General features: G+C 41.6%; 1 protein-coding gene across 2 annotated transcripts in view; it reads left to right on the forward strand.

Moving 5' to 3' along the window:
* The first annotated feature begins 9,421 nt into the window (after nucleotides 1-9,421).
* The window catches only part of PARP8 (poly(ADP-ribose) polymerase family member 8), a 202,708-nt gene continuing 188,590 nt past the window's right edge, over nucleotides 9,422-23,539 (forward strand). Inside the window, exons 1-3 of one of the 2 annotated variants that reach the window (XM_029216106.1) lie at nucleotides 9,422-10,072; nucleotides 10,159-10,260; nucleotides 11,218-11,272. In XM_029216106.1, the coding sequence (XP_029071939.1) occupies nucleotides 9,970-10,072; nucleotides 10,159-10,260; nucleotides 11,218-11,272 (260 nt within the window). In that variant the 5' untranslated portion in view covers nucleotides 9,422-9,969. The remainder of the gene's footprint in view (nucleotides 10,073-10,158; nucleotides 10,261-11,217; nucleotides 11,273-23,539) is intronic. The other variant, XM_029216107.1, reaches the window with a different exon arrangement.

Genomic DNA, 23,539 nt, shown 5'->3' on the forward strand with positions numbered 1-23,539 from the left:
TATTGAAAATTTAAAAATAAGGAGAAAAAAATTAAAACATTCATAATACCAACATTCAGAGATAAATACTTTTAACATTTTGGTATAATTTCCAAGACACTATGAGACGTAACCATTCAGATGTAAAGAATCCTACTTTGTAAAAGTTTGATTTCACACTGTTTTTTCATCTTACAAGGCACATGTTGAGCGTGACAAAATGGGAGCCACCATGAGGGCATGAAGGCATCTTTGTAGGTATAAAGTTCGTGACTTTTGTAGTAAGTTTTCTTTTCAAGAAACTCACAGTTTTCTAGTGTATACCAGCAATGGTCTGGTGGACTGTTTGCATTGTCTTTATTGATTTATTTTTTCTTTACTGTTTGTGTCGGTCAACAATTACCACAACAATGCTGAGTAACAAATCCACTCCAAACTCTGTGGCTTAAAGCAGCAATCATTTATTCTTATTAATGTGTCTGTGCCTGATCCAAGCTGGAGTAGACTGGGCTTGGCTCCAATTGGCAAACTGAATCCAGATCTGCCCTACATGTCTGTCATCCTTCTGGGAACCAACAGATTACCTAGGTTATGCTCTTCTCATGGTGATGGACAGGTGCAAGAGAACAAGTCTAACCACACTCGCACATTTCAAGCTTCTACTTGTTTCACATCTGTGAACAACCTATGGGCCAGAACAAAGGCAAGGGCAGCAATGTACACTGTACCTGGCAGGAGACCAAAGAGAGTCACATGTCCAGCAACAACTAGTAGACTTTGCTCATGCGGATTAGAGGGCAGGAAAATTATTGAGTAATAATGGAATCTATTCCATTAAATTTCAGTACAAACACTGAGTATCATAAGTTTGCTTTGTCAATTCTTGAAGTGATTGTTTACTGTTAAGGTCAATGGTACTTACATTTTGATTTACAAAAATTTCCCTTATGACAACTTTCCATGGATGACTCACTTTCATAAGATAGGAGAAGAAACATACATTCTTATTGACTTTATCATTACTAGGTTGTTTTGTAACCACTTTTCCATGACAGTAACCAGTAATAGCAATATTAATTCTAATTCCTGATTCTATTTTAAATTTCCCTTGTTAAACTAGAAGTTTAAACAGGTAGAACAATCATTTTAAACACAAAGTATTCCCTACACAGGGCAGTAGAAAGGCTAAAGACCCCAAGAGAAGAGAGGGTCAGATTTAGGAACTAAGGCCCTATAAACTGCTTTTAGGGATCAGAAACTAGGGGAAAGGGAAGAAGGCTCTTTGACTGCCGTGAAGTCAAGTAAGAAGTTTTTGAGAGCCTGTCCACTGATGACATCTCATGCTTTCATAAAAGCAAAACCCTAAATGAAAACCAACAAAGTGACTCTGAAAAGAGTGCTCCAAGGTAGCTCCTCATTTCATCCAAATCCCATGCGCAGCTGCTGCTTTCGCTATAAGGTTCCATCTCAACAGCCCTGGAAAGAACATGACTCTATTCCTTTTTCCTCCTCCCTCCCTCCTTGCCTTCCTGCCTTCCTTCCTTCCTTCCTTCCTCTCTCTCTCCCCCACCTCCCTCTCTCAGTCTCTTTCTCTCTTAAATAAACTTTTTTCTATACATATTCATGAGGCTGAAAGCAACGTGAAAACCCATTTAGTGTATACCTCTGCTATTAGACTGGACCACACCTAAAATAATCTGGACAGAAAAGAAAAACTTGGTGAGAGTTGGCAACCTTTTAGTTGGAAGTTTGCTAATGTCAGCATTTCAGGAGGCTGGTGTGCCAGGTGGCAGGAGGAAATAGACTTGTATTATATGGGAGATAGGAGCTACCGGCACTGACAAAGTAGTGCTGCTATCATGGCTTGGTCTTGATGGAACCAAGCTTAGGTTGGGCCTGGTGTAGCTCTAGGCTAAACTGTTGGCTAAGATTGATTTGCTAGGACAGGCAATAACTTCCCTAGAACTGCAAGCATTTATATAGGGCGACTGTTTATGTCACCTGCCCAGTTTGCCATACAACACTACTGTTGAAGAACTCTAGCCAGCAGATACTGAGCGAGTCGTGTCATGTGTTTTCCCTTTCAGAATCGTTCAGTGGCTAAGAAATTCAGATGTCTGTGCTTCACACGTAAGTTCCTTCATGATTTGATTTTTGAGTAGCTTTCTAGCGTCATCTGTAGTAATGTTCTGTCCTCATGCTTCATGCAGGGGCATGGTAAATGTTTCAACTGTCAGCTCTCTGGAGAAGAAAGTTGAGCCTCTGCTTTGCAGTGATTCTGAGTTCTGTGGTGAATATTCCCATTTTAGCTGATCTCAAGCTACCAGTGTGAAATCAGTGAAGGGAGAGTGGGGAAGAGCTGTGTACCACTGGTCTTGCAACCTTATGGGAGCCAGCTTGGGCACACCACTGACTCCAGACCTTCCCGCAGCCGAGAATGTTCTTCACTTTCTTTACTCCTACTCTGCCTCCAATACTTAGCATCACTGATACCCGCTTCCCCCCCCAGCTCATCTGAGTTATGTGCCCAATGTGCCCAATGAGTGTTTCACACTCTCCTTCCTTCTTTAAACAAGCACTTATTGTTTTCTGTGTTTCACACGTTAGCTTAAGTATAAGAGAAATACTGTTGAACAGAGCAAATTACTCAGGCTCTGGGCACGTTTGCTCAGCCTTGTAAGAGAGGAGGACAAACAGTATGTGTGGTACGTGCTGTTACTGGGGTAAGTGCAGAGGAGGGGCACCAATATGGAGCATAGCATGCAAGTATTCTCCCTACTTCACTGTAAGAATAAAATGAGAAGAAATCCAAACTGGGAGGAATAAAATAATACATTTTTTGAGATATTTCAACCCCCCAAATATTAGTGAACACTCCAGACCCAGTCTAGAGAAATGTAGTAAACTGGTGATGTAATAAATGATTTTCTATCAGACCAGCAAGAGATCAGTAAGAGATATTGCCTTCATTCTTTCTCACGTGCTGCCCCTAAACGTGAAATGAGTAACGGACTTGGGTCTAACAAATCAGAATACTTCATGCACTTGACCACAGTGATTGTCCAAAGATAGACCCTTGACCGGAGGTGGGTGGCTAATCTTATTACTTTTATCCTGGGATTCATATAGAGTTCCTGGGGAAAAGAAGCTATCTTTTCCCCCCTGCCCGGGCTTAATAAGCTGCAATGTTATAGGGGATTACCAGAGGGCCATTTTCTCTGGTATTTGAAAGTATGAAAATGCCACGCAGAAATGGAAATGGGAAGAGAGAGACAATGGGTTGAGTTGAGTCCTCAGTTCAATTCCCTGAGCTGCTAGGTCTACCAGCTCTTGCTTTGGTCTGCTACGCCACCCAAACATCCTTCCCAGTTGTCAGAGCCAACAAATCAAGTGTTGCTTTTGCTGGTTTGAGTTAGAGTTCTGTGATACAACAAAACATTTCCTGACAAATATAGTGACCCTGGATGTGACCTCAAGGGGGCAAGACTGGGTTATAAAAACTGCACCTCCAGGGAGGCACTTGTTCCATGTTCCTCGAGCTCCTTCCTCTACCTAGAATTTGTATGGGCTCCCAGATGGCACCAAGTACGTGGGCAGGGCCTACAAATATGAATAAGAGGAAGTCCCTGTGCAGGGACTTACCACTTACTTATAACAAATGCATCCAGACAACATGACAGAAACCTACCAAACTGGGGAAGCCAAGAAGGAATTAGTCAATTGTAGATAGGGGTGAGGGAGAGAATTTTTTAAAAGCGGTTCCTGGGGCTTCCCTGGTGGTGCAGTGGTTGAGAGTCCGCCTGCCGATGCAGGGGACACGGGTTCGTGCCCGGTCCGGGAAGATCCCACATGCCACGGAGCAGCTGGACCCGTAAGCCATGGTCACTGAGCCTGCGTTTCCGGAGTCTGTGCTCCACAACAGGCGAGGCCACGACAGTGAGAGGCCCACGTACTGCAAAAATAATAAATAAATAAAATAAAAGCGGTTCCTTAATAACAATTAATTCTTACTAAGCAACTCCTATATTTCTCTTTACATGGACTTATCTCATTTAAACCTCTTCAACTGTTAATGGCTAAGGGCCATTGTTCTTCCCATTTTTCAGATAAGAAAACTGAGATTTTATGTAATGACAAATTGATATTGGATACCTTGCCCAAGTTTCCAATTCTAGTAAGTTGGAGAGTCAGAATTTGATCCTGACTCTTTTACTCCAAAGCCCAGTGGGATGAGGGTTAAAGTTGTTCCACAGTTAATATCGTAAAGAAGAAAAAGAACATATAATGGAAGTTTTTACCTGAATTAAGAAAATATTGAAATTACGTGGAACACAATTCATTGCCAACAAACAAATGCAAACCCCAAGTGCTCAGTCATCTAAAGCTGTTTAAATATGCCACATATCCCTCTTAGGTGTATTACAGGCTCAACATTAATTAGAGAGAAGCCTATTTAACTTTACTTAATCCACTTTCCCTCAAACTTATTTGAATCTGGAACCACTTTGGGGGGAAATCTCATTATATAATATAAAATTAATATCCCATGGGACGCTCTTGGGGAAATACTTCTCTTTTTCAGAAGAAAGCATGAAATGTCGAAGGTCATAACAAAGTGAAATCAATTAATCAATACATATGTACTGAGTACCTCCAATATACTCAGCAATGTGCCAGGAGCTATTTATGGTCAGTGGAAACAGAGTAAGTAACAGGGGAAATCTAAATTTCAAGGAATTTAAAACAAAGCAATAAAAGACAAGAATTAAGGCTTCAAGTCAATCCAACAATTATCCATTAAACTACTGTGCATTATATTAAAACAGGCTCTTTTGTAAGGTCTGAGGTGGTTACTGAAATGAGTAAAACTAGTTCCCGCCTTCAAGGAACTTATAGTCTAGAAATGGGGAGTTTGGAGAAGAGGAGATATTAGTGAGTTGGAAAAATCAGGACAGATTTTTTTGAAGAAAAGAGTATGTGGTCTTAAAGGAGTTAGTTTACGTTTTTTTATTATTGTTTTTAATAAAGACTTAAAACTTCTATCTGACTAGAGTACCTATAAAAGAAAAGGTATTGCTATCCAGAAGATATAAAACCTCCTAGGAAAAAGAAAATAAAAATCCAGAAGAACCAATAGGAAAACAGAGAAAGCCTATGACAGACAGCCATACTCAATTATACTTGTATACTCAAAAGACTACAAATTGCCAATAAACACTTGAAAAAATGCCCAACCTCACTAACAATCAGGGAAGTACAAATAAAAACAAGGCAGATATTTTTCATCCAACCAATTAGAAAAAGATTTAAAGATTGATAGTGCCTGTTGTTGGAAATGTTGCAGAGAATTAGGTATTCGCAAAAAACAGTTGGCAGAGTATAAAATAATTTTGAGAGCAATTTGCTTGTACCTATCAAATTTTTAAATTGCCAGTTCCCTGTAATTCAGACGATCCGCTTCTAACAATCTACCCAAAGAAACAGCTGAAACTTTGCAGAAAGTGTGCATTTGTTGCAAATTGTTTTAATCACAAAACATTTTGAAAAGCCCATCATGACTGCAGAGGCATGGTTAAAATATATTCAATAAAATATATTTTATTTCATTCAATAAAATTCTCTGCAGGAGGTAAAAGAAATGAGTTAGATCTCTTTGTACTGACTGAGAAAGTTCTCCAAGACAGTGGAAAAATCAAATTGCAAAACAATGTGTATTACGTGGTTCCTTTTAAATTAGAATGTATATGTATAAACCTATGAATATATGTACATTTGTGTGTGGATAGATGAATGCAAGAACCAAGAACGGGAGGATTCTCTTATAACTATTAATACCAGTTACCTTTGGAAGGAGGAGTGGAATTAGGGGTTATGATAGATGGGAATTTTCACATTTTACTCTCTGTACAAATACATGTCTTAAATGGTTTGCACTGAGAATATATTCAAGCAGTATTTATGCACTTTAAAAAATAAACAAAGGAGAGGTATTTAAAAGAAAGTAGAATTAATATGATTGAGTGCAAGCTGAGAAATTTAATGAGTTTGTTTGCATGGGATGGTGACGCATCTCATCTAACTAGGGCCGAGGATGCATCTATGGTAGAAACGAGAATTAAAGTTTAATGAGAGACAAATGGGACTAAATTAAAGAGAAACTTGGAACTAGAAAGAGCAGTTCAGGTTTCACACTATAGCTTTGATATTAGTTAAGTTCATTAAGATTGCTAGAAAGTGCCGTAAAACCTCCACACGACCACTGTGCTGCCCCATCTGACCTTAGGTTAGGGGTGGGGTAAGGATTAAATTCAGATGAATTTCATATCAAGCCACCTAAAATTCTCCATCTTCAAGGTTGACTTTGGTTTGCCCCTACTTTGATTGCTAGGCCAATCAGATGAGGCCAAGATAGCAGGATTAGTATCTCTCAAAGCAAAACTACTAGCTGCTTTATGACAAACTGCCCAAATCCACTTGTTTTAGAAGAGGCCAGCTGGGGCTAGCAGAGATTTTGAATTGGGTGGATTCCTTTCCATTATAGAACAATTGCAAGAAGAAGTTATAGAAATCTAATGATTGACAAGAGCTTTGAGATTGCCTTCCTTCCAGTGGCTTCCCATTTCTCTCAAATTAAATTTCACTTCCCCACTCTGGCTTAAAGGCCCTTGGTGACCCCTTCCCATAGCGACCCCTCCGACACAACCTCTCCCTTTTTCACTCTGATTCTACCACAAATGATCACAGCGCTGTTTCCAAGGTCGACCAAGCCTGCTGGGCATTCCCAGGGCATTTGCTACTGATAACACCGTCACGTATTTGGGAAAGAGGGCTGCTCTCTTTGCTAATCCTGTCTCCCACCCTCTTTTCTTAATCCCCATGGAATAGCAGAGGTCAGGCTTTTACTAAGACTTTACTGAGGCCTGGGATTCATTTGGGAAAGGAAGTTCAATGCAGGAAAGAGAAATGTAACTGCAACTAGAAGAGGCTATTTTGAGAGCCCATAGGCTCCAGGCATCCCTCAGAATCCATTATGGGGCTTCTTGTTGGCTTGGGTCCTGGCCTGCTGCCATTAGTGGGGCCAGTTTACTCAGCAGTGAGACTTCGGAACATTTATCTTCCTTAAAGCTCAGTTCAACTGCTGAAAGGTTTGGAGAGAGGAAAAGGTTCATTGCCATCTAGTCCCACCTTAGACAAGCTCAGTCTAAGTGCCTCAGTCTCCTCTTTTGTAAAATGTGAAGAATAATAGGACAGCTTCCGTATAGGGTTATTGTGAATTAAATGAGTTAATATATGTAAAGCATTTAGAGCAGTGTCAGGCTGCACTAAGTTCTGGATAAGTGTGAGTTATTAATACCCACTTCACACCGTTGAACTTAATGCCACATTTCCATTACCTTACACTTCTGCAGTTGAGTCTTTTAGCATAGGTGAGGAATTTACATTTTTTTTCTAGTAAATCCTGTCTGTTGGCTTGGGATCATTTTTCTAAACCAGTGGGACTTTTTTTGGCTAGACTCTATCATCCAACACATAAAGTATTATTTCCAATTACTACGGCATACCACAGGCGTTCTCTCTCATCAAGAATAATGATTTTTTTTTTTAACAAAGTGATTAAGGGCCTGTATGCACTATGTTCCTGAATGCATGCGAGTGTGTGTGCACAGTGTGTTTGCACAGAAGTGTTTAAGGCAGGGATATAACCTCTTCCTCATCTCAAAGGTACATATAGTTTTTAATAAGACCACGAATAATCTAAGTGTTTAAATAGGAGTCTGAGATGAGTCAGGGTAAACGGGATGCTGGCTATGAGCAGAGTTTGAAAGCATCATGCCATAAAGATCTAGCATAGGAACATTGATGCCTTGGTAGTTTTTATGAGAGAAACTTATCTTGTAGAAATGCATACTAGATAGAAAAGTTAGTTTTTAATTTTTTTATTATCCCATAAAATTTAAAAATATTTAAATATATCACACCTTAAGGGCATGAACAGAGTGAGGTTAGCTTTGTTTAACCAAAACAGGGCAGCCTGTGAAGCTTGAAGAAAAAATCAAATGTAGGACAAATCACAAGGCCTATTTTATGGAGTGAGTGGTAAACCAGGAGGTGAGCCAGACCAAAAACATTTGGTACCTTTAAAACTATTTCAAATTTACTTTGGGAATGCAAGCTTGATGGATAGACAACTATAAAATAAATTCTTGTGAGTTAACAGATTTTAAGTTTTTAGAGACGTTAGGGCACAGAATGGAAGGAGGAAGTACGCATGATACCCAGTGTTATGTGGAAGAGAAGAAAGTGTTTTTGGTAGCCAGGGGGCCTACACAAAGCAGCATATTCAGGAAGGACTTGAACCCGTCCTGCCCTAGTCAGGAAGCATTCCAGGAAGGATGTGAGCAGATGTACCGTGACTGTGCCTCTACTACATCAAAGACTGCAGTGGTCCAGGTAATGCAGAGGAATGTTTCCTCCTATAATGCACAACGAATGTGATGTATTCCAGGGTGTACCACAAATCATTTCGTGTTTTCTTTTTGCAAGATAGAGGAGTTGGAGCATATGATTTCTCATTGCTTTTGTCTCTCTAGAATCTTAAGAATCCATCAGGGATCACGGTCATTCCTAATTCTCCTAAAGACATTGTCACTGTCAGTATTAGAACTGTACAGATTAAGGGTCTGAGCCAGTTTGACAACTCTTGGGTACTAATACTGATAAGGAAGCAGACTGAAGCTGGAGTATCCAAAAAGAGGTTGAAGGGACGACCATTCATGCATTCAGCCAACATTTCAGCCTCGCTCCTATATTCCAGGCACTGTATTAGGCACTGGGGATGCAGAACCAAGTGAGACGTGGTCTGCTCAGGGAAGCAGTCTCAGTGGAGAAAAGATCAACAAGCAAAGCGCTGTTAGAGGCCTGTCCTAGGGCATATGGCAGTATAGAGGCAGGGCAGCTACATCAGCCCAAGGCGTTCTTAGGCAGAACAGAAAGTGAGGCTCGGAGCAGTATCTCATTTCTAAACAAGACAACAGGATTGTAGAAGCTTTCCCTTGATTGGCGAAAAAGTGGCTTTTTAAAACAAGCCAAACAGATATCCATCCTTTAGGGAGACCCTGGCACGTGCCAGATGATTCTGCCAATTTTTCATGGACGGAAACACAGAGCAGGGAAGAACTGGTGAGTCTCTGCAAGTAGAAGTCCCTCAAAAGGGTCTGTGTTTCCTAAACGGCGCTCCAAAGGGACTGAACTACTTCCATCCGGGAGAAAAAGACTCTGGCAGTCAGTCAGGGCACGGGAGGGTGTACGTCTGGAGGCAATTCAAGGCTTTTTCCATCTTGCCTGATGTGGCAACAAGGAAAGATTTGTTCGTTTTATTTATTTTCCATTTTGAACGCTTTTGCTTTTCCCTTCTTCCCCCCTCCCAGCCACTCGGGTTTGGGTTTTCCATATGACTCATAATTCCTTCCGAAAGTGGAGTCGAATTCATAAAAGTGGTGGTGCGCGGGGGGGGAGGGGCTGGGAGCCCCAGGGAGTCTTCACTACCGACATTCCCAGCCCCCGGCGCGAGCGGCGGCCGGGCTGGGGAATCCAGCCTGCGCTCGGATGGCGGATACTATCAGAGCCCCGGCGGCCGGGACCGGGTGACTTCGCGGCGGGCGCGGGAGGGTCTGCGGCGGGCGGCGCTGCAGCAGCCTCGGCACGGTCGCCGCGCCCCCGGGCGGGAGTGTGCGCGGGTGTGGAAGGCCGGCGTGCGGGCCGCGAGGGGTGTGTGCGCGTGAGGCGGAGCGGGGCTCGCCCCTCGCCGGCGCCCGCCGCCCCGCGGGCGATTGCTCTCTCGCCGTCTCCGGGACCCCCGGACCCCCACGGCCTTTGGTCCGGGCGGGGGAGGGAGAAAGTGAGACTCTGTGTCATCATCATCCATTGTGAGGAGGGGAAGAAATTGGAATCCAGCAGCGGCTAGCAGCAGCTGGGCGGTCACATCTGGGAATGCAAAGCCGACCTCCCCCCCCTCCTCCTCCACCACCTCCTCCTCTCTCACCCAGGATCACTTCCGAAACCACTTCGCCTTCAGCCCCTGCCTCGGCCAGAGGTTTCATTTTTAACTGAATATTTACGAAAGCTGGAAGCGTGCGAGGGGGTGGGGTGGGGTGGAAATAGCGGCTGCTTCTTTTCCAGGGATTTATTTAATGGGGATGTGTTCAAGGCAAGAGCGAATTCAGAAGGATATCGACGTCGTGATCCAGAAGTCCAGAGCTGAGAAGGACTGCCTGTTTGCAGGTGAGTTCTCGCCTTTCCAGAGCCTCGGACCCAGCGCCAGCTTCCTCTGCCTGCCCGTCACCCCCTTTCCCAGTTTTCTGGCCGCGACGTGTGTGGCTGGGGATAGGGGGTGGGTTGCACGTCCCCATTCCCGGGGTCATTTGGCAACAGCTGCGGCAGCGGGAGCGGGAGCCAAAAGGGGGAGGGGGTGCCAGCCTCTCCCCTTCTCCCCTCCCCCCTCTGGGGCGGCCACTAGCTTTGGGGGCAGAACCCTGATGGCCCGAGCGGGGGTCTAGGCGGGGGAGCCTTGCATTGTATTTTTAGTCCCCGGTGAACGCCCGGAGCGTCCGAGCCCGCCTCCGGGGTTTCAGCAGCAGCGACCCAGGCGGCGGGTTGGACTCGCCGGGTTTGCGCAATGGGCAGAGCAGCGGCGGCGGCTGCCGGGAATGGAGCCCGCTGCGCTGCGGTGGCCGGCTGCGCCCGGCACCGAGGCACCCCGTGGGGCAGCGCTGGGCCGATCTCCCGCCCCTTCTGCTCCCTCTAGTACCTCCGACTGGCAGTGCGATGCCCCGGAAAGAGAAGGGATTCCCGAGGTTCCGAGGCGCGCGCCGCCCCTGCCTGGGGGTCGCCTTTCGTCCATTTTGCTACCCCGGGAGAGGGACTGGATTTTGCTTTCGCAGCCGCGACCTCGGCTGGGGCCGCTTCCGGCTGTCCGGACCGGGAAATTCCCGCCGTTGCCATGGCACCAGGCACTTGTTGCGGGGGGCGGCCTCCCGCGGCACCCGGCACGGGGTGCGCGGCATCCCCTTCCGCACCACTCGGAGAGCGGACCTAGGGGCTCTTCAGCTCTGGCCTCGCGCCCTGCCCCGCCCCGCCCCGCCAGGTTTCCCTTCGGCTCCATCAAATAGGGGGCCCGAGCCATGACCAGGGTTAAAAATCCACTCCAGGGGTAGCTTTTAACAAGACTTTTCGTTTCAGATTTCAGATACTCAGATTCCACCTTTACTTTCACCTACGTTGGCGGCCCCAAAAGGTACTTATGTGTAGAGTTGCTTCATTTCCTGTTCACAGGCTTGTGTTTCCTTTGTTCTTAGCGTGTTCCGTGTTCCGGTATTTTTTCTTCTTCTTCTTCTTCTCTTGTTGTCCTTTAGCCACGTCCCAAGCCTGAGGTCCCTCGATTTTAAATAGCAGAGGGGAAAGAAATATGTTTGATTCAAGTATTTCTAAGATCACGCCACGGGCCATGAACAGAGCTCTCACACACTTCGTGTTAAAGCTGTTCTACAGTAGTAGCTAGCTCTTGAGGCTTTAGGGGTTGACATAGGCGAGTGCAAAACCTGAATACTGGGCATAAGACATAACATGTCACAGAATAGTTTGATCACATGTGGTGATTCTTCTGGTGAGCTGGGGCTGCATGTTTCCATGTTTTCTGAAGACTGACATAAACATGCAGTGTGCCAATTCCCCATGCTTTTTTTTTTTTTTAAGGAGTCCTATTTTGGTGTTCATAGTTGGAAAGAATTTGGGAGTTATATGTAGCTGGAGTGTATAACTTCTTTCTTGAAGAGGAAGAATGAGAGGTGCATATATTAATACTAAGTTGTTAACAGTATGAAAGAAGCCCAAATCCAATTTTGTGTTTAAAGAATTAGAGATGAAATGAAAAGTAATCATTAAAATATGCTTTGCTGTCTTCACTTGGTTGAGGTAGAATTTTCTCCCTGTTAGCCCTTTGGGGACACAGTGGTTTGAAAGAGCAGTGGCCACATAGATGAGAACTGTCAGAGTTTTAACCTTGCTGTTCGGACTTGACATTCACTACCATTTGATCATATTCCAAAATATGTCTTAGCTAATGGAAACATTTATGAACATATAAATTGCAAAAGAAGCTTTCTTCTGTGAATACATTTTTTACAAGCTTGGAATTGTTACGAATCTTAAAAATGCTTAGGATCTGTGTTGCAATGTACATCTCAAAAAAGCTTTCATTGAAATAGTTATTCAGGTTTCCCATATGCACAGTGCACCTAAGTGTCAGGATTGGTATATTGATTTGACTTACTGGTTGAAAATATAACATATGGACTTATTGGGGGAGAATAAAATTACAGTATTTCTCAATTTCCTATAGTACCATCATTTTTGAATAAAAAGAATCAATTAGAAGAGATTCAACTAAATTAACGCTGCTCCTACACTTGTTATCCAGAGAATGTTGGTGTATGACTAATGATCTCTAGAGTTGTTTTAATAGTTAAAATATGCTGTGTGGCCCACTGAAAACATTCCCCATGCAGTCAGGTTGATACCTGCTTGAGTTGTCTGTTTCACAGTTGTGGTTCATCTCATGAGAGGTGCGGACTGGGAAAGCCCTGGGTAGGCTTTTTAACTAACTAGCTTTACTATTTCCAATAAGATAGTAGAGTTGTTTTGGCCTCAGTTTACTTATCTGTACAAGGGAAAGCCCTGGGTAGGCTTTTTAACTAACTAGCTTTACTATTTCCAATAAGATAGTAGAGTTGTTTTGGCCACAGTTTACTTATCTGCACAAGGAGGGGGTGAACCTTACACTTAATCTCTAAGATCTGTTAGATACTGCACTAAGATTGTTTATCAGCAAATTACTGAACTAGTGTCCACACAGCAAGAGGTGAAGGTATGAACGCCTCCAGGAGCAAGGCCTGGAGGTTGGGATGAATAATTAACTAATTGAGATAACGTCAGTTTTCACTGCAGGAACAAGTTTCCTTTTCTATGTTATCCTACTAAGGAGATAGTTTTTTCCTTTGGTTCCTGATTTAAATAATGGGGAACTTGCATATCTAATGTGGAACAGTCTGCTCTTTAAAGATGTGTTGTGAATTGTTGATGTGATTGCTTTGTCTTCCCAAAAGCTTGTTCTATAAACCAATATATAAAAGATTGTTTTGGTACAGTAATAATAGTACCCTTAATGATTATCCCTTTATGGGTTTGTAGCTAATGGCAGAAAATAAATTTTCCGAAAGAAAAAATATTGTTTTCATGAACTACATTATCTACATTAGAATCTGATATTTATTATGTATTTCTCATTGCTGTGTGTCTGTCGGGCATTTAAAAATCAAATAATCCTCCTCTGTTTTGATTTAATATGCTTATCAACTTGTAATATTCAATTAATAGTGTCATGTCGGGAAAACTAGACTTATTTCCGGATTAAAGGAAGGTGGGGATCTTATGGAGAGATAGTACTTGTTTATCTTGAATTATATTGTACTATCATTTCATCTAAACCATTGAAAACATTTATTTTTGAGAAATGATTTCAAGAATAATTTTCAATTCAAGTTGTAGATAAAACAATCTGCTCTTCTGTGTCTGACACTCTCCAAGAACAATTACACTTTGTTCTAGGACAAAAGTTGATCTTACATGTTACCCTTCAAAAAAAGAAATAATATTGAGAACTTTTTTTACATGTAAATTTATTTATGTTTCTGTGGGTAAGAGGAAATGCCAAGAGGCCACTGTGTCAGGACTGGCTGCTGTCCTAGTAAATTGGCCTGTCATTCAGAGGTTGTGAGAGGGGCAGAGTTCCTTTCGCCATTTGCTCTCCTGCCTGGGTGGACTTCAGGTGAGGATTGAGGGGGAGCAGATGGTCAGCTGGAAGACTGGGTTCACTTAGTTCTCCCTCATGGGAAGGTTCATGGAATTATTATTATCCTCAGCTTTGGACTGGATTTGCAAACTGAGGCACAGAGCGTTTAGAAAACATGCTCAGATTTACTCAGTTACTGATGAAGCTGCCATATGAACCCTGTTATGTCACACTTCTGAGACCTGTGCTCCTTCCTCTACACTAGTGTTCCCAAGCTCTTTGAGACACTCATACATCAAAAAAATTATGCAGATGTTTACTTGAGAGCCGTAGTGTTAGTGTCATTTGATTGAGAAATGATGAGAAAAGTGTTAAATGTTAAGAATTGATGGGCTTCCCTGGTGGCGCAGTGGTTGAGAGTCCGCCTGCCGATGCAGGGGACACGGGTTCGTGCCCCGGTCCGGGAAGACCCCACATGCCGCGGAGCGGCTGGGCCCGGGAGCCATGGCCGCTGAGCCTGCGCGTCCGGAGCCTGTGCTCCGCAGCGGGAGAGGCCACAACAGTGAGAGGCCCGCGTACCAAAAAAAAAAAAAAAAAAAAAAAAAAAGAATTGGTAATACCATCTACATATGCTTGAAAACTTGTGTTATACATAGGGCAAGGTTGACTCATTGTAGCAATGGTCCTTATAATGCTTCTGACTCCTGGGCTTCTTGGAAGAACTCCACAGTCATCAGTGTTCCAGGGCCTGCTGTAGGCTCCTACCGAATGCTGCCCGCCATTTCAGGGGTGTGCTAAGAACTATAAAACCGGAAGCCTGAACTGTATACAATTTGTAAGTTTATGCAAAAGTCATTCCTTCCTTCTACTTTGTCATGCTGTGATCTCCTGCCTCCTTCTTTCTCCTTTTTTGGTTGGCGGTAAACTCCTTTCAGACCACTGAGGTTTGGGGTTATGGTCCTTCATCTCACTTGCAGTCAGTTGTGCAGTTAGTGGTAGAAGAAACAGAAGGGATAAAGTGGGTGGTGACAGCTACTGAGAGGCTGGGGAAGCAGGCTGAGTGTCTGGGGCCAGAAGTTAACAAAGACAGAGAGCAGGGAGAGAGCCCCACATGAGCCTGGCCATGGACCCCTGTGGGATTCCCTGATTGTGAGCTTTTAGCAAGAAAAGTATTGTGAAGATATAATTGAAGTTTTAAGTGTTGATTGTTAAAAAAAAAAAAAAAAGGAAAAAAAGATAAGCCAAAAAGAAGAAAATTTAAAAAAACATGATTTCTCCATCTTCTATTAACATATTAGAATTTATTCTTTCAGAATTTTTATGTCTATATGCATATAAAATGTATGCATCCAAAGATGGTATTATACTCTTGAGACCTCAAGAGTTTTTCACCTAAGAATATGACATGAATGTCTTTCCTTTAGAAAGAATATGAAAATAAAGAAATGTTTATTGAATTAGGAGTTTTCCAGTCAAGGAGTGTGCATGATAAGAAGTATAAAATTTATATTAGAAATTATTAATAAATTAGAAATTTAATATTTAGTGGAATGTTCAGAGTTGCCTGTAAATGTACAACCTGTATTGTATGAATAGACACTTTTTCATGTGGTCATGGGTAGATTGACATCTTTGAAGTGCACTCTTCTCTTTTAGGAGTTTCTGTCCACATAACTGTTTTGGAGCATTCTGTGTGACATTAACAGTAGTACTCCACAATCTCTCAAATCACGTGCTACCTCCTCTTTCTCCTGGGCCTTTGCACACCCATCCACATCCTACCCTCCCACCTCTCCCACCTCTCCACCCTAGTCAGCTTTCCTTGTCGAGATCTTTGCTAACCCAAATTCCCCTCTGAGAAGCCTTTCCTGGCATCCTCTACCCTGTTTGATTTTGTTAGTTGTTTCTAAAATCATGTCACATTGTATTGTTAGCTACTGTTTACTTGATCATGTGTCTGGCCATAAGCCTCTCTGAGGCAGGGTCTGTCTTATTCATTGCAATTTGCCCAGCCCTTCGTGCACTGCCTAGTACTATATATTTTCTCAGTTAAGTAGATGTTGAATGAATCAGTAAATGAATGCTAAAAGGGCTTCTGGCAGGTGAAAAACAATTTCCTAACCCAAATGGCCAGGTGTAGAGATACTCAAATAGTTCAAAAAGCCCCCAATCTGGTGACGTCACTTGGACTGGAATTTCTTATGAATCCAGAAGTTGCTTACCCAAGTTATAAGCCCCGTTCTCTGCCCTGTTCAAATGCTTTCAGGAGACAGATAATGCAATTGCTTAGGATAATAGAGAGTTACAAGGACTGTGGTACACTGGAGAGTTTGGTTTCTAAAAGTATTTAATTCAGTTAAAAAAATCAACACCACTCTGGTGATCAAGCACATCTTCTGGGGACCCTAACCCACCTGGACTCCCAGTGTATAATTCCTTACTCATGGAATGCCATGGAAAGAGAAAATCTACTTGATTGCCAAAGTGCATTTGTTTTCTTTTGATTTTCTTAGAAAGGAGGCATGTACCTGCGTGCAGGAGTTGGGGAACTGGGAGGGTGGAGAAGTAATTCCATCATCTCCAAAAGATTTGTCAGTTTTCATTATGAAAGAAGTACATGCTCATTCTAAAATCTTGAAATATGTAACTATTTTGAAACCATCAAGTGCCCCTGAAGGTGTCAGAATGAAAAGAAGGATCTTTTTTTTTTTTTTTAAATAATTAGGATGCTCCTGTTAGAAATGGGGACTTGTTTTCCATCATTTTTGGTTATACCAATTATTATTCAAAATGATGATTTCTTTAAAAAAGTGTGTGCCCTGGAGCCCTGGGAACCTACCTTAGAAGTTTGGGGTGACCGGTGGAAGGGAGTGTGAAGGAAGCTGAATGTGTGAGAGCCAGGCTTTCACATCCCTTTGTAAATCACAGCTGCTCTAGCTCTTTTCTGTTCCGTATAACATTTTCTTTGAAAAACGTTTCATTGGTAAACGAGTTTTAAAATCATTGACCTAAAATAACCACCAATTTAATACAAGTGTAACGTTATTGAAGCTTATATAGTAAGAACATATTTAAACTCCATTTATTTCATGGATTAAAATAATACTACTAATCATATTTGTGGGCATAACCTCTGCTATGCTTTTTGCCTACCTTACATCCTGTATTTGCAACAGAGAAGACCAGTAGGTATTTTGTCAGCTGTTTTACATTTTATAGCTAAAGAAACTGAGGCTTGGGTAGTTTAAATAACAGAGTTAGTAAGAAGCAGAGTAGGGATATATTGCAGAGTAAGTCAGTGTTTTTGTGAGGTTTTAAGGGGCATTGATCGAACTGGCAAGACTAGAATAGTAGGGAATGTTTGAGCCTAGGAAGGGATTGCTATTGCTAGTGGAATGTCTGCCAGGGGCAGACATCTCTTTCCATAGCATTCCATGAAAATCTACTGCTTGGCAGGGGAAGTGCCCAAGCCCAGTGCTAAGCATTAATAGTAGGAAACTTATGTACATTTGCTGTGGGATCCTTATGCAGATATCCGGCCGACCCATTTAAATTCCCCATCGTTTCTTTCTGCAGCATTGGGTGAAAAAAATGAATAAAAGTGAAATTTCATCAGCCTTAAAGATATTTTGTAATTCTCTGCACACGTTGGCTTTTGGATGGATATTGTGCTATAGTAGATAAGTATTGCTTTAAAACAGCTGCCACTGACTTTGTATGGAATTTTAATCAAGTTATTGATATATAATCTTTCTTTTTTTCATTCTCTAAATTTCTGAAATCCTATCTTCCATGTACCCCCAGGAAACACTAATCAGGAATATGTTTTTATTAATAAGCCTTGTCATTCCTATTTTATTGTGTCATACTTTAGGTTTTCTGTTCAGTCATCTCACTTAAATGCTGGGTACTTCAACCCAACACATGAAACAAATCATCATTTCCTCCTTAAAAGAAGCTTCTCTTCCCAGCCCTTCCTTGGGCGGTATCACATCAATTGAGCCTGGCGTGGGGAACCACAGTCTCAGGTTTCATGTATCCCACCATCCTCTTTGCCTCCTAAGCTCCACCAGCTCTTCCTTTGCAATCTTGGTTGGCACCTTCATCCCTCCCCATGTTTACACTTGGTCTGGGCCCTGATCACCTTGACTTAGGTCAGTCACTTTAACCAAGTGCTGTAAAATACTTGATTAACAGCTATTCACCAATCCAGTTCATTTATACTTGAATTCTTTAAGCATGAATTTAATCATAGCATTTACATGCTCAGAAGCTTTCAAATGCAACCAAAGTTTATTCCGTATCAAATTTAATCCCCCTTCTTGGCTTTCAAGAGCCAGCTTCCCCATCCATTCATATATTTCTCAGCCTTCTAAACACTGACTCACTACTATTTGTTTATTGACCTCATCTCTCCACTCAACAGCAGTTTGTATTAACTTAGTGCATTAAGCATATACAGCAGCTGTTCAAGGTTTATCGATTGTAACGTGTCGCTTAATATTCATGGTTTGGCTATCAAGATCATGTTTTTTATTATCACGAAGACTCGTTCATTTAATCTTTCTTTGACCCCAAGTAGCAACTCCGTGAAAATGTATAATGTATTCACATACAAGAAGAGGATAGAGTGAGGCCCTGAGTGGAACAAGGTGAGACTGAGAAGACAAAATGAAATCTGAGGAGGGTGGGATTAGACTATAAACAGATTAGTCCCAGTCCATTACACAATAACAACAACAGCAGGTCTCAAGTGTAGTTTATTTGCATATCGGTGACATCCTGTTTGTGGCTGACACCTTCTCAGTATTAAATGGAGGATGCAGATTTTCCAGTGTTAAATTTAAAAGGGAGACATCCACCTAAGTCTTTGTGCAGTCAGATCAATTTTCCTTATACCGAAATTAGCAAACAAGATGGTTTCTTTCTGAACATTTTGAAATGTAGGTTGGAAGGACCTTCCCAATGGCCTGAAAATGTTCTTAGGATTTGTCAGCCAACTCTGAAGTGCTGTAGTTATTTGGATTTTCATCATCATTTTGTTTATAAAGCAAATACAGGTTGTTATTATCCAAGAATCGTTTGTAGATTATTTACTGTATTTGAAGTGTGGAATTGAGCCAGAGACTAATAGAACTACTTTACATTCGTTAGGCTTTCACATCTGTGCAGAAAAAAGTTCAGGCAAAATTGTAAAACAACAAACCAAAAATACTATTAAGGATAGAGCTGTGTAAAAGAAACAATAAGTCAAATAAAATGTCACACACAAGAAATCAATACTCTGTTTAAAGACTAGAACTATTTTAGCAGAGTGCTCAGAATATAGTATTTCCCAATATTTCTTAAATGATAGTAATATTTTTCTTAAATGCTATGTGATAGCACTTCCCAAACTGTTTAATTAGATGTTAGGTATGTGGCCAAATAATGTCTGGGAAATGCTTAGTTAAATAATATTAAACAATTTTAATGGTTGTCTTTCTAGAGACTTTTATATGTTAGTGTGCATTATGCATACCCAAGAGGTGAATGAAGTATTCAGGGTTTTTCAGACTTATTTGATTACAGATCTGGAACATCTCGAGAGAGTCATTTTGTGGAAAACACTTTGGTAAACTCTGTCTTATTCATTAAAAATAGTTTTTGAGTAAACGACAGTATAATATAAATGGAAATTGCCGATTCACATTGAGCCCCGAAGAATTTATTTTAAGTAAGTTTTACAGGCGTTGCCTTATGACAGTTAAAGGCACTTGGCATTTCATGCCACCAACATTTCCACATGAGGATTTATCTTTCTGGGTCTCTCACTCCCTCCTCAGTTGTATTGAAGTCACTTATGATGACGGTTCTCAACTATTCTTCGTTATCAAAGCACCCAAGTTAGCAGGACCCTGTTTGGCACATGATTAGAAGTCAGCTTCATAAAGAAGTATTAGAGATAATGACTCTGTGTAGCAGAAGGATTCATTATGTCCTCTTAAATTCTGCCACTGTAACTGCAGTAGAGCTTCTTAGTGGGCCATCTTTGTTGGAGTATATACTGTGGGAGAAGTTGGTGGCGAGAGAAATCTAGAATTTATCTAAATGTTTCATTTCTTCGACAAATTACATTTAAAAAAATCCATGTGGTTATCTCTTTTGTAAACTCATTTTCCTCCCAGTGACCACATAAGAAAATTACTTGAAGGAGTTTTACAGCATTTCTCAGAATGTTTTCAACATTAGTCAGGAAGCAGACTCCCTCTTTAGACAGTGTCAGTCGTTAAACTTTAGGCAGCCACACGTTTCTTTTGGTAACACATGAATAGAGGATGAACCATCTGCTTTACAGCGCACTCCTGGGGACACAGGGTCAGGGCTGTATTTAAAAGGATTCATGTTAACAGTTGATGTTTTGTCTATACGAACATTTTTGTGATTCAGGGGAACCAGTGGAACCTCACACGTACCGAGATCTGCTTAGCTCTAGGTTTCTCATTTGGAAGTCAGTGTGCAAAATCTTAACAGTGAATTTGTGATTGTGATAATACATTTGTCCGTCTACATGTATTTGTGTCATTGATCTTCTTCAGAACAAAGTCTTCGATATTGGCATGCGGGAGACCTAAGCAGAAGGCTAAAATCTGCTTCATGGATAAAAGCTGATGCAGTCATCCTTTCTCATTAAAATGCACCACAGCTAGATATGCAGCAACAAAAAAAAAGGCCCTCCAGCTGAAAAGCAGTCATTGCTTTATTACTACTACAGAATTTGATATGATTTCTCTAGTGATTGGTCATATTCATTTTTAGCTAACTAAGAAAGGAGTTTGAATAATTCACTGCAAGCCACATTCTTTCTTGATTCTTTTTGGATCAGTCCATCCTTATGAGAAAACCAGCCTAGAATGGTGATTTCAGTGAATTTCGATTAAGCGATTTCAATCAGAGTTGCATATTGTTGGCTGAATTTGACCCCCCATTGATGAAACTTTGGTCAAGAAAGATTTTAGACTTAATTTTTTGAAATTATACTAGTTTGATTTCGTATGAGCTTTCTGTGTTGACTTCCTATGTCATTAATTTAAAATTTCCAGTATTCTCAATTCTTTTTTTTTTTTTAATAAAAAATTTATCTATTTATTTTTGGCCGCATTGGGTCTTCGTTGCTGCGCGCGGGCTTTCTCAAGTTGCGGCGAGAGGGGGCTACTCTTCCTTGCGGTGCCCGGGCTTCTCACTGCAGCGGCTTCTCGTTGCGGAGCATGGGGCTCTAGGCGTGTGGGCTTCAGTAGTTGTGGCAGGCAGGCTCAGTAGCTGTGGCTCGCGGGCTCTAGAGCTCAGGCTCAGTAGTTGTGGCACAAGGGCTTAGTTGCTCCGTGGCATGTGGGATCTTCCCGGACCAGGGCTCGACCCCGTGTCCCCTGCATTGGCAGGAGGATTCTTAACCACCGCGCCATCAGGGAAGTCCAGTATTCTCAATTCTTGATGTCCAATATGTACAAAATTCTTCCTAACCAAAAGTAATTGGTGGGGAAAAATCTACTTAGGGCAATAGTTTCCTAAAGGGGTATTTTTTCAAAACAGAGAAATGTTGACATTTTCAGCCTTTGAGTTATATTCTGGGAAATGTTACATTTCAGAGGTACTTTGAAATCAGAATTCAGGTGCTTAACACTACACAGCTATTAGAATGGCCAAATTCCAGAACACTGGAAGCACCAGATGCTGGCAGGGATGTGGAGCAACAGGAGTTCCTGGCGGGGAGGCAAGATGTAGGTCCGGTCACTTTGGAAGACAGTTTGGACACTTTCCGATAAAACTAAACCTACTCTTACCTGTGATCCAGCAATCACACTCCTTGGTAGTTACACAAAAGAGTTGAAAACTGAATGTCCACACAGAAACCTGCACATGATGTTTATAGCAGTTTTACTCAAAATTGCCCAAACCTGGATGCCACCAACATGTCCTTCATGTTGGTGGATGGATAAGTCAACTGTGGTACATCCAGACAATAGTGGAATATTTTTCAGCACTAAAAAGGAACTAGCTATCAGGCCATGAAAAGACATGGAGGAACCTTAAATGCATGTTACTAGTAAAAGAAGCCAATCTGAAGGGCTACACACTCTATGGTTCCAACTATGTGAGTTCTGGAAATGGCACAACTACAGAGACCGTGAAAAGATCAGTGGTTGCCAGGGGTTAACAGGGGAGGAAGGGCTAAATAGGCAGAACAGAGAATTTTTAGGGTATTGAAACTGTTCTGTGTGATACTATAATGGTAGATACATGTCATTTTACATTTGTGTAAATCCATAAAATGTACAACACCAAGAGTGAACCTTAAAGTAAACTACAGACTCTGGGTGATAATGATGTGTCGCTGTAGGTTCATCATTATTAATAAATGTATCCCTCTGGTGGGGAAAGTTGGTGATAGGGGAGCCTATGCTTGTGGGGAGGATAGAGGGAGCAAACGGGAAATCTCTATATTCTGCTCAATTTTGCTGTGAACCTAAAACCACTCTAAAAGATAAAGTCCATTTAAAAAATTAGCCAGAAAAAAGAGGCAGGTGCTTGCCAAGGCTTTTCCAACTTAAGATTCATATCTATAGAAAGCAATCTACAGATTCAATGCAATCCCTATCAAACTACCACTGGCATTTTTCACAAAACTAGAACAAAAAATTTCACAATATGTATGGAAACACAAAAGACCCCAAATAGCCAAAGCAATCTTGAGAACGAAAAACAGAGCTAGAGGAATCAGGCTCCCTGACTTCAGACTATACTACAAAGCTACAGTAATCAAGACAGTATGGTACTGGCACAAAAACAGAAAGATAGATCAATGGAACAGGATAGAAAGCCCAGAGGTAAACCCACGCACATATGGTCACCTTATCTTTGATAAAGGAGACAGGAATGTACAGTGGAGAAAGGACAGCCTCTTCAATAAGTGATGCTGGGAAAACTGGACAGGTACATGTAAAAATATGAGATTAGATCACTCCGTAACACCATACACAAAAATAAGCTCAAAATGGATTAAAGACCTAAATGTAAGGCCAGAAACTATCAAACTCTTAGAGGAAAACATAGGCAGAACACTCTATGACATAAATCACAGCAAGATCCTTTTTGACCCACCTGCTAGAGAAATGGAAATAAAAACAAAAATAAACAAATGGGACCTAATGAAACTTAAAAGGTTTTGCACAGCAAAGGAAACCATAAACAAGACCAAAAGACAACCCTCAGAATGGGAGAAAATATTTGCAAATGAAGCAACTGACAAAGGATTAATCTCCAATATTTATGAGCAGCTCATGCAGCTCAATAACAAAAAAACAAACAACCCAATCCAAAAATGGGCAGAAGACCTAAATCGACATTTCTCCAAAGAAGATATACAGACTGCCAACAAACACATGAAAGAATGCTCAACATCATTAATCATTAGAGAAATGCAAATCAAAACTACAATGAGGTATCACCTCACACCAGTCAGACTGGCCATCATCAAAAAATCTAGAAACAATAAATGCTGGAGAGGGTGTGGAGAAAAGGGAACACTCTTGCACTGCTGGTGGGAATGTGAATTGGTACAGCCACTATGGAGAACAGTATGGAGGTTCCTTAAAAAACTACAAATAGAACTACCATATGACCCAGCAGTCCCACTACTGGGCATATACCCTGAGAAAACCATAATTCAAAAAGAGT

The sequence above is a fragment of the Monodon monoceros genome, unplaced genomic scaffold (genome assembly GCF_005190385.1).
Source record: "Monodon monoceros isolate NGI ecotype Baffin Bay Population unplaced genomic scaffold, NGI_Narwhal_1 Super_Scaffold_12, whole genome shotgun sequence".
NCBI lineage: Eukaryota > Metazoa > Chordata > Mammalia > Artiodactyla > Monodontidae > Monodon > Monodon monoceros.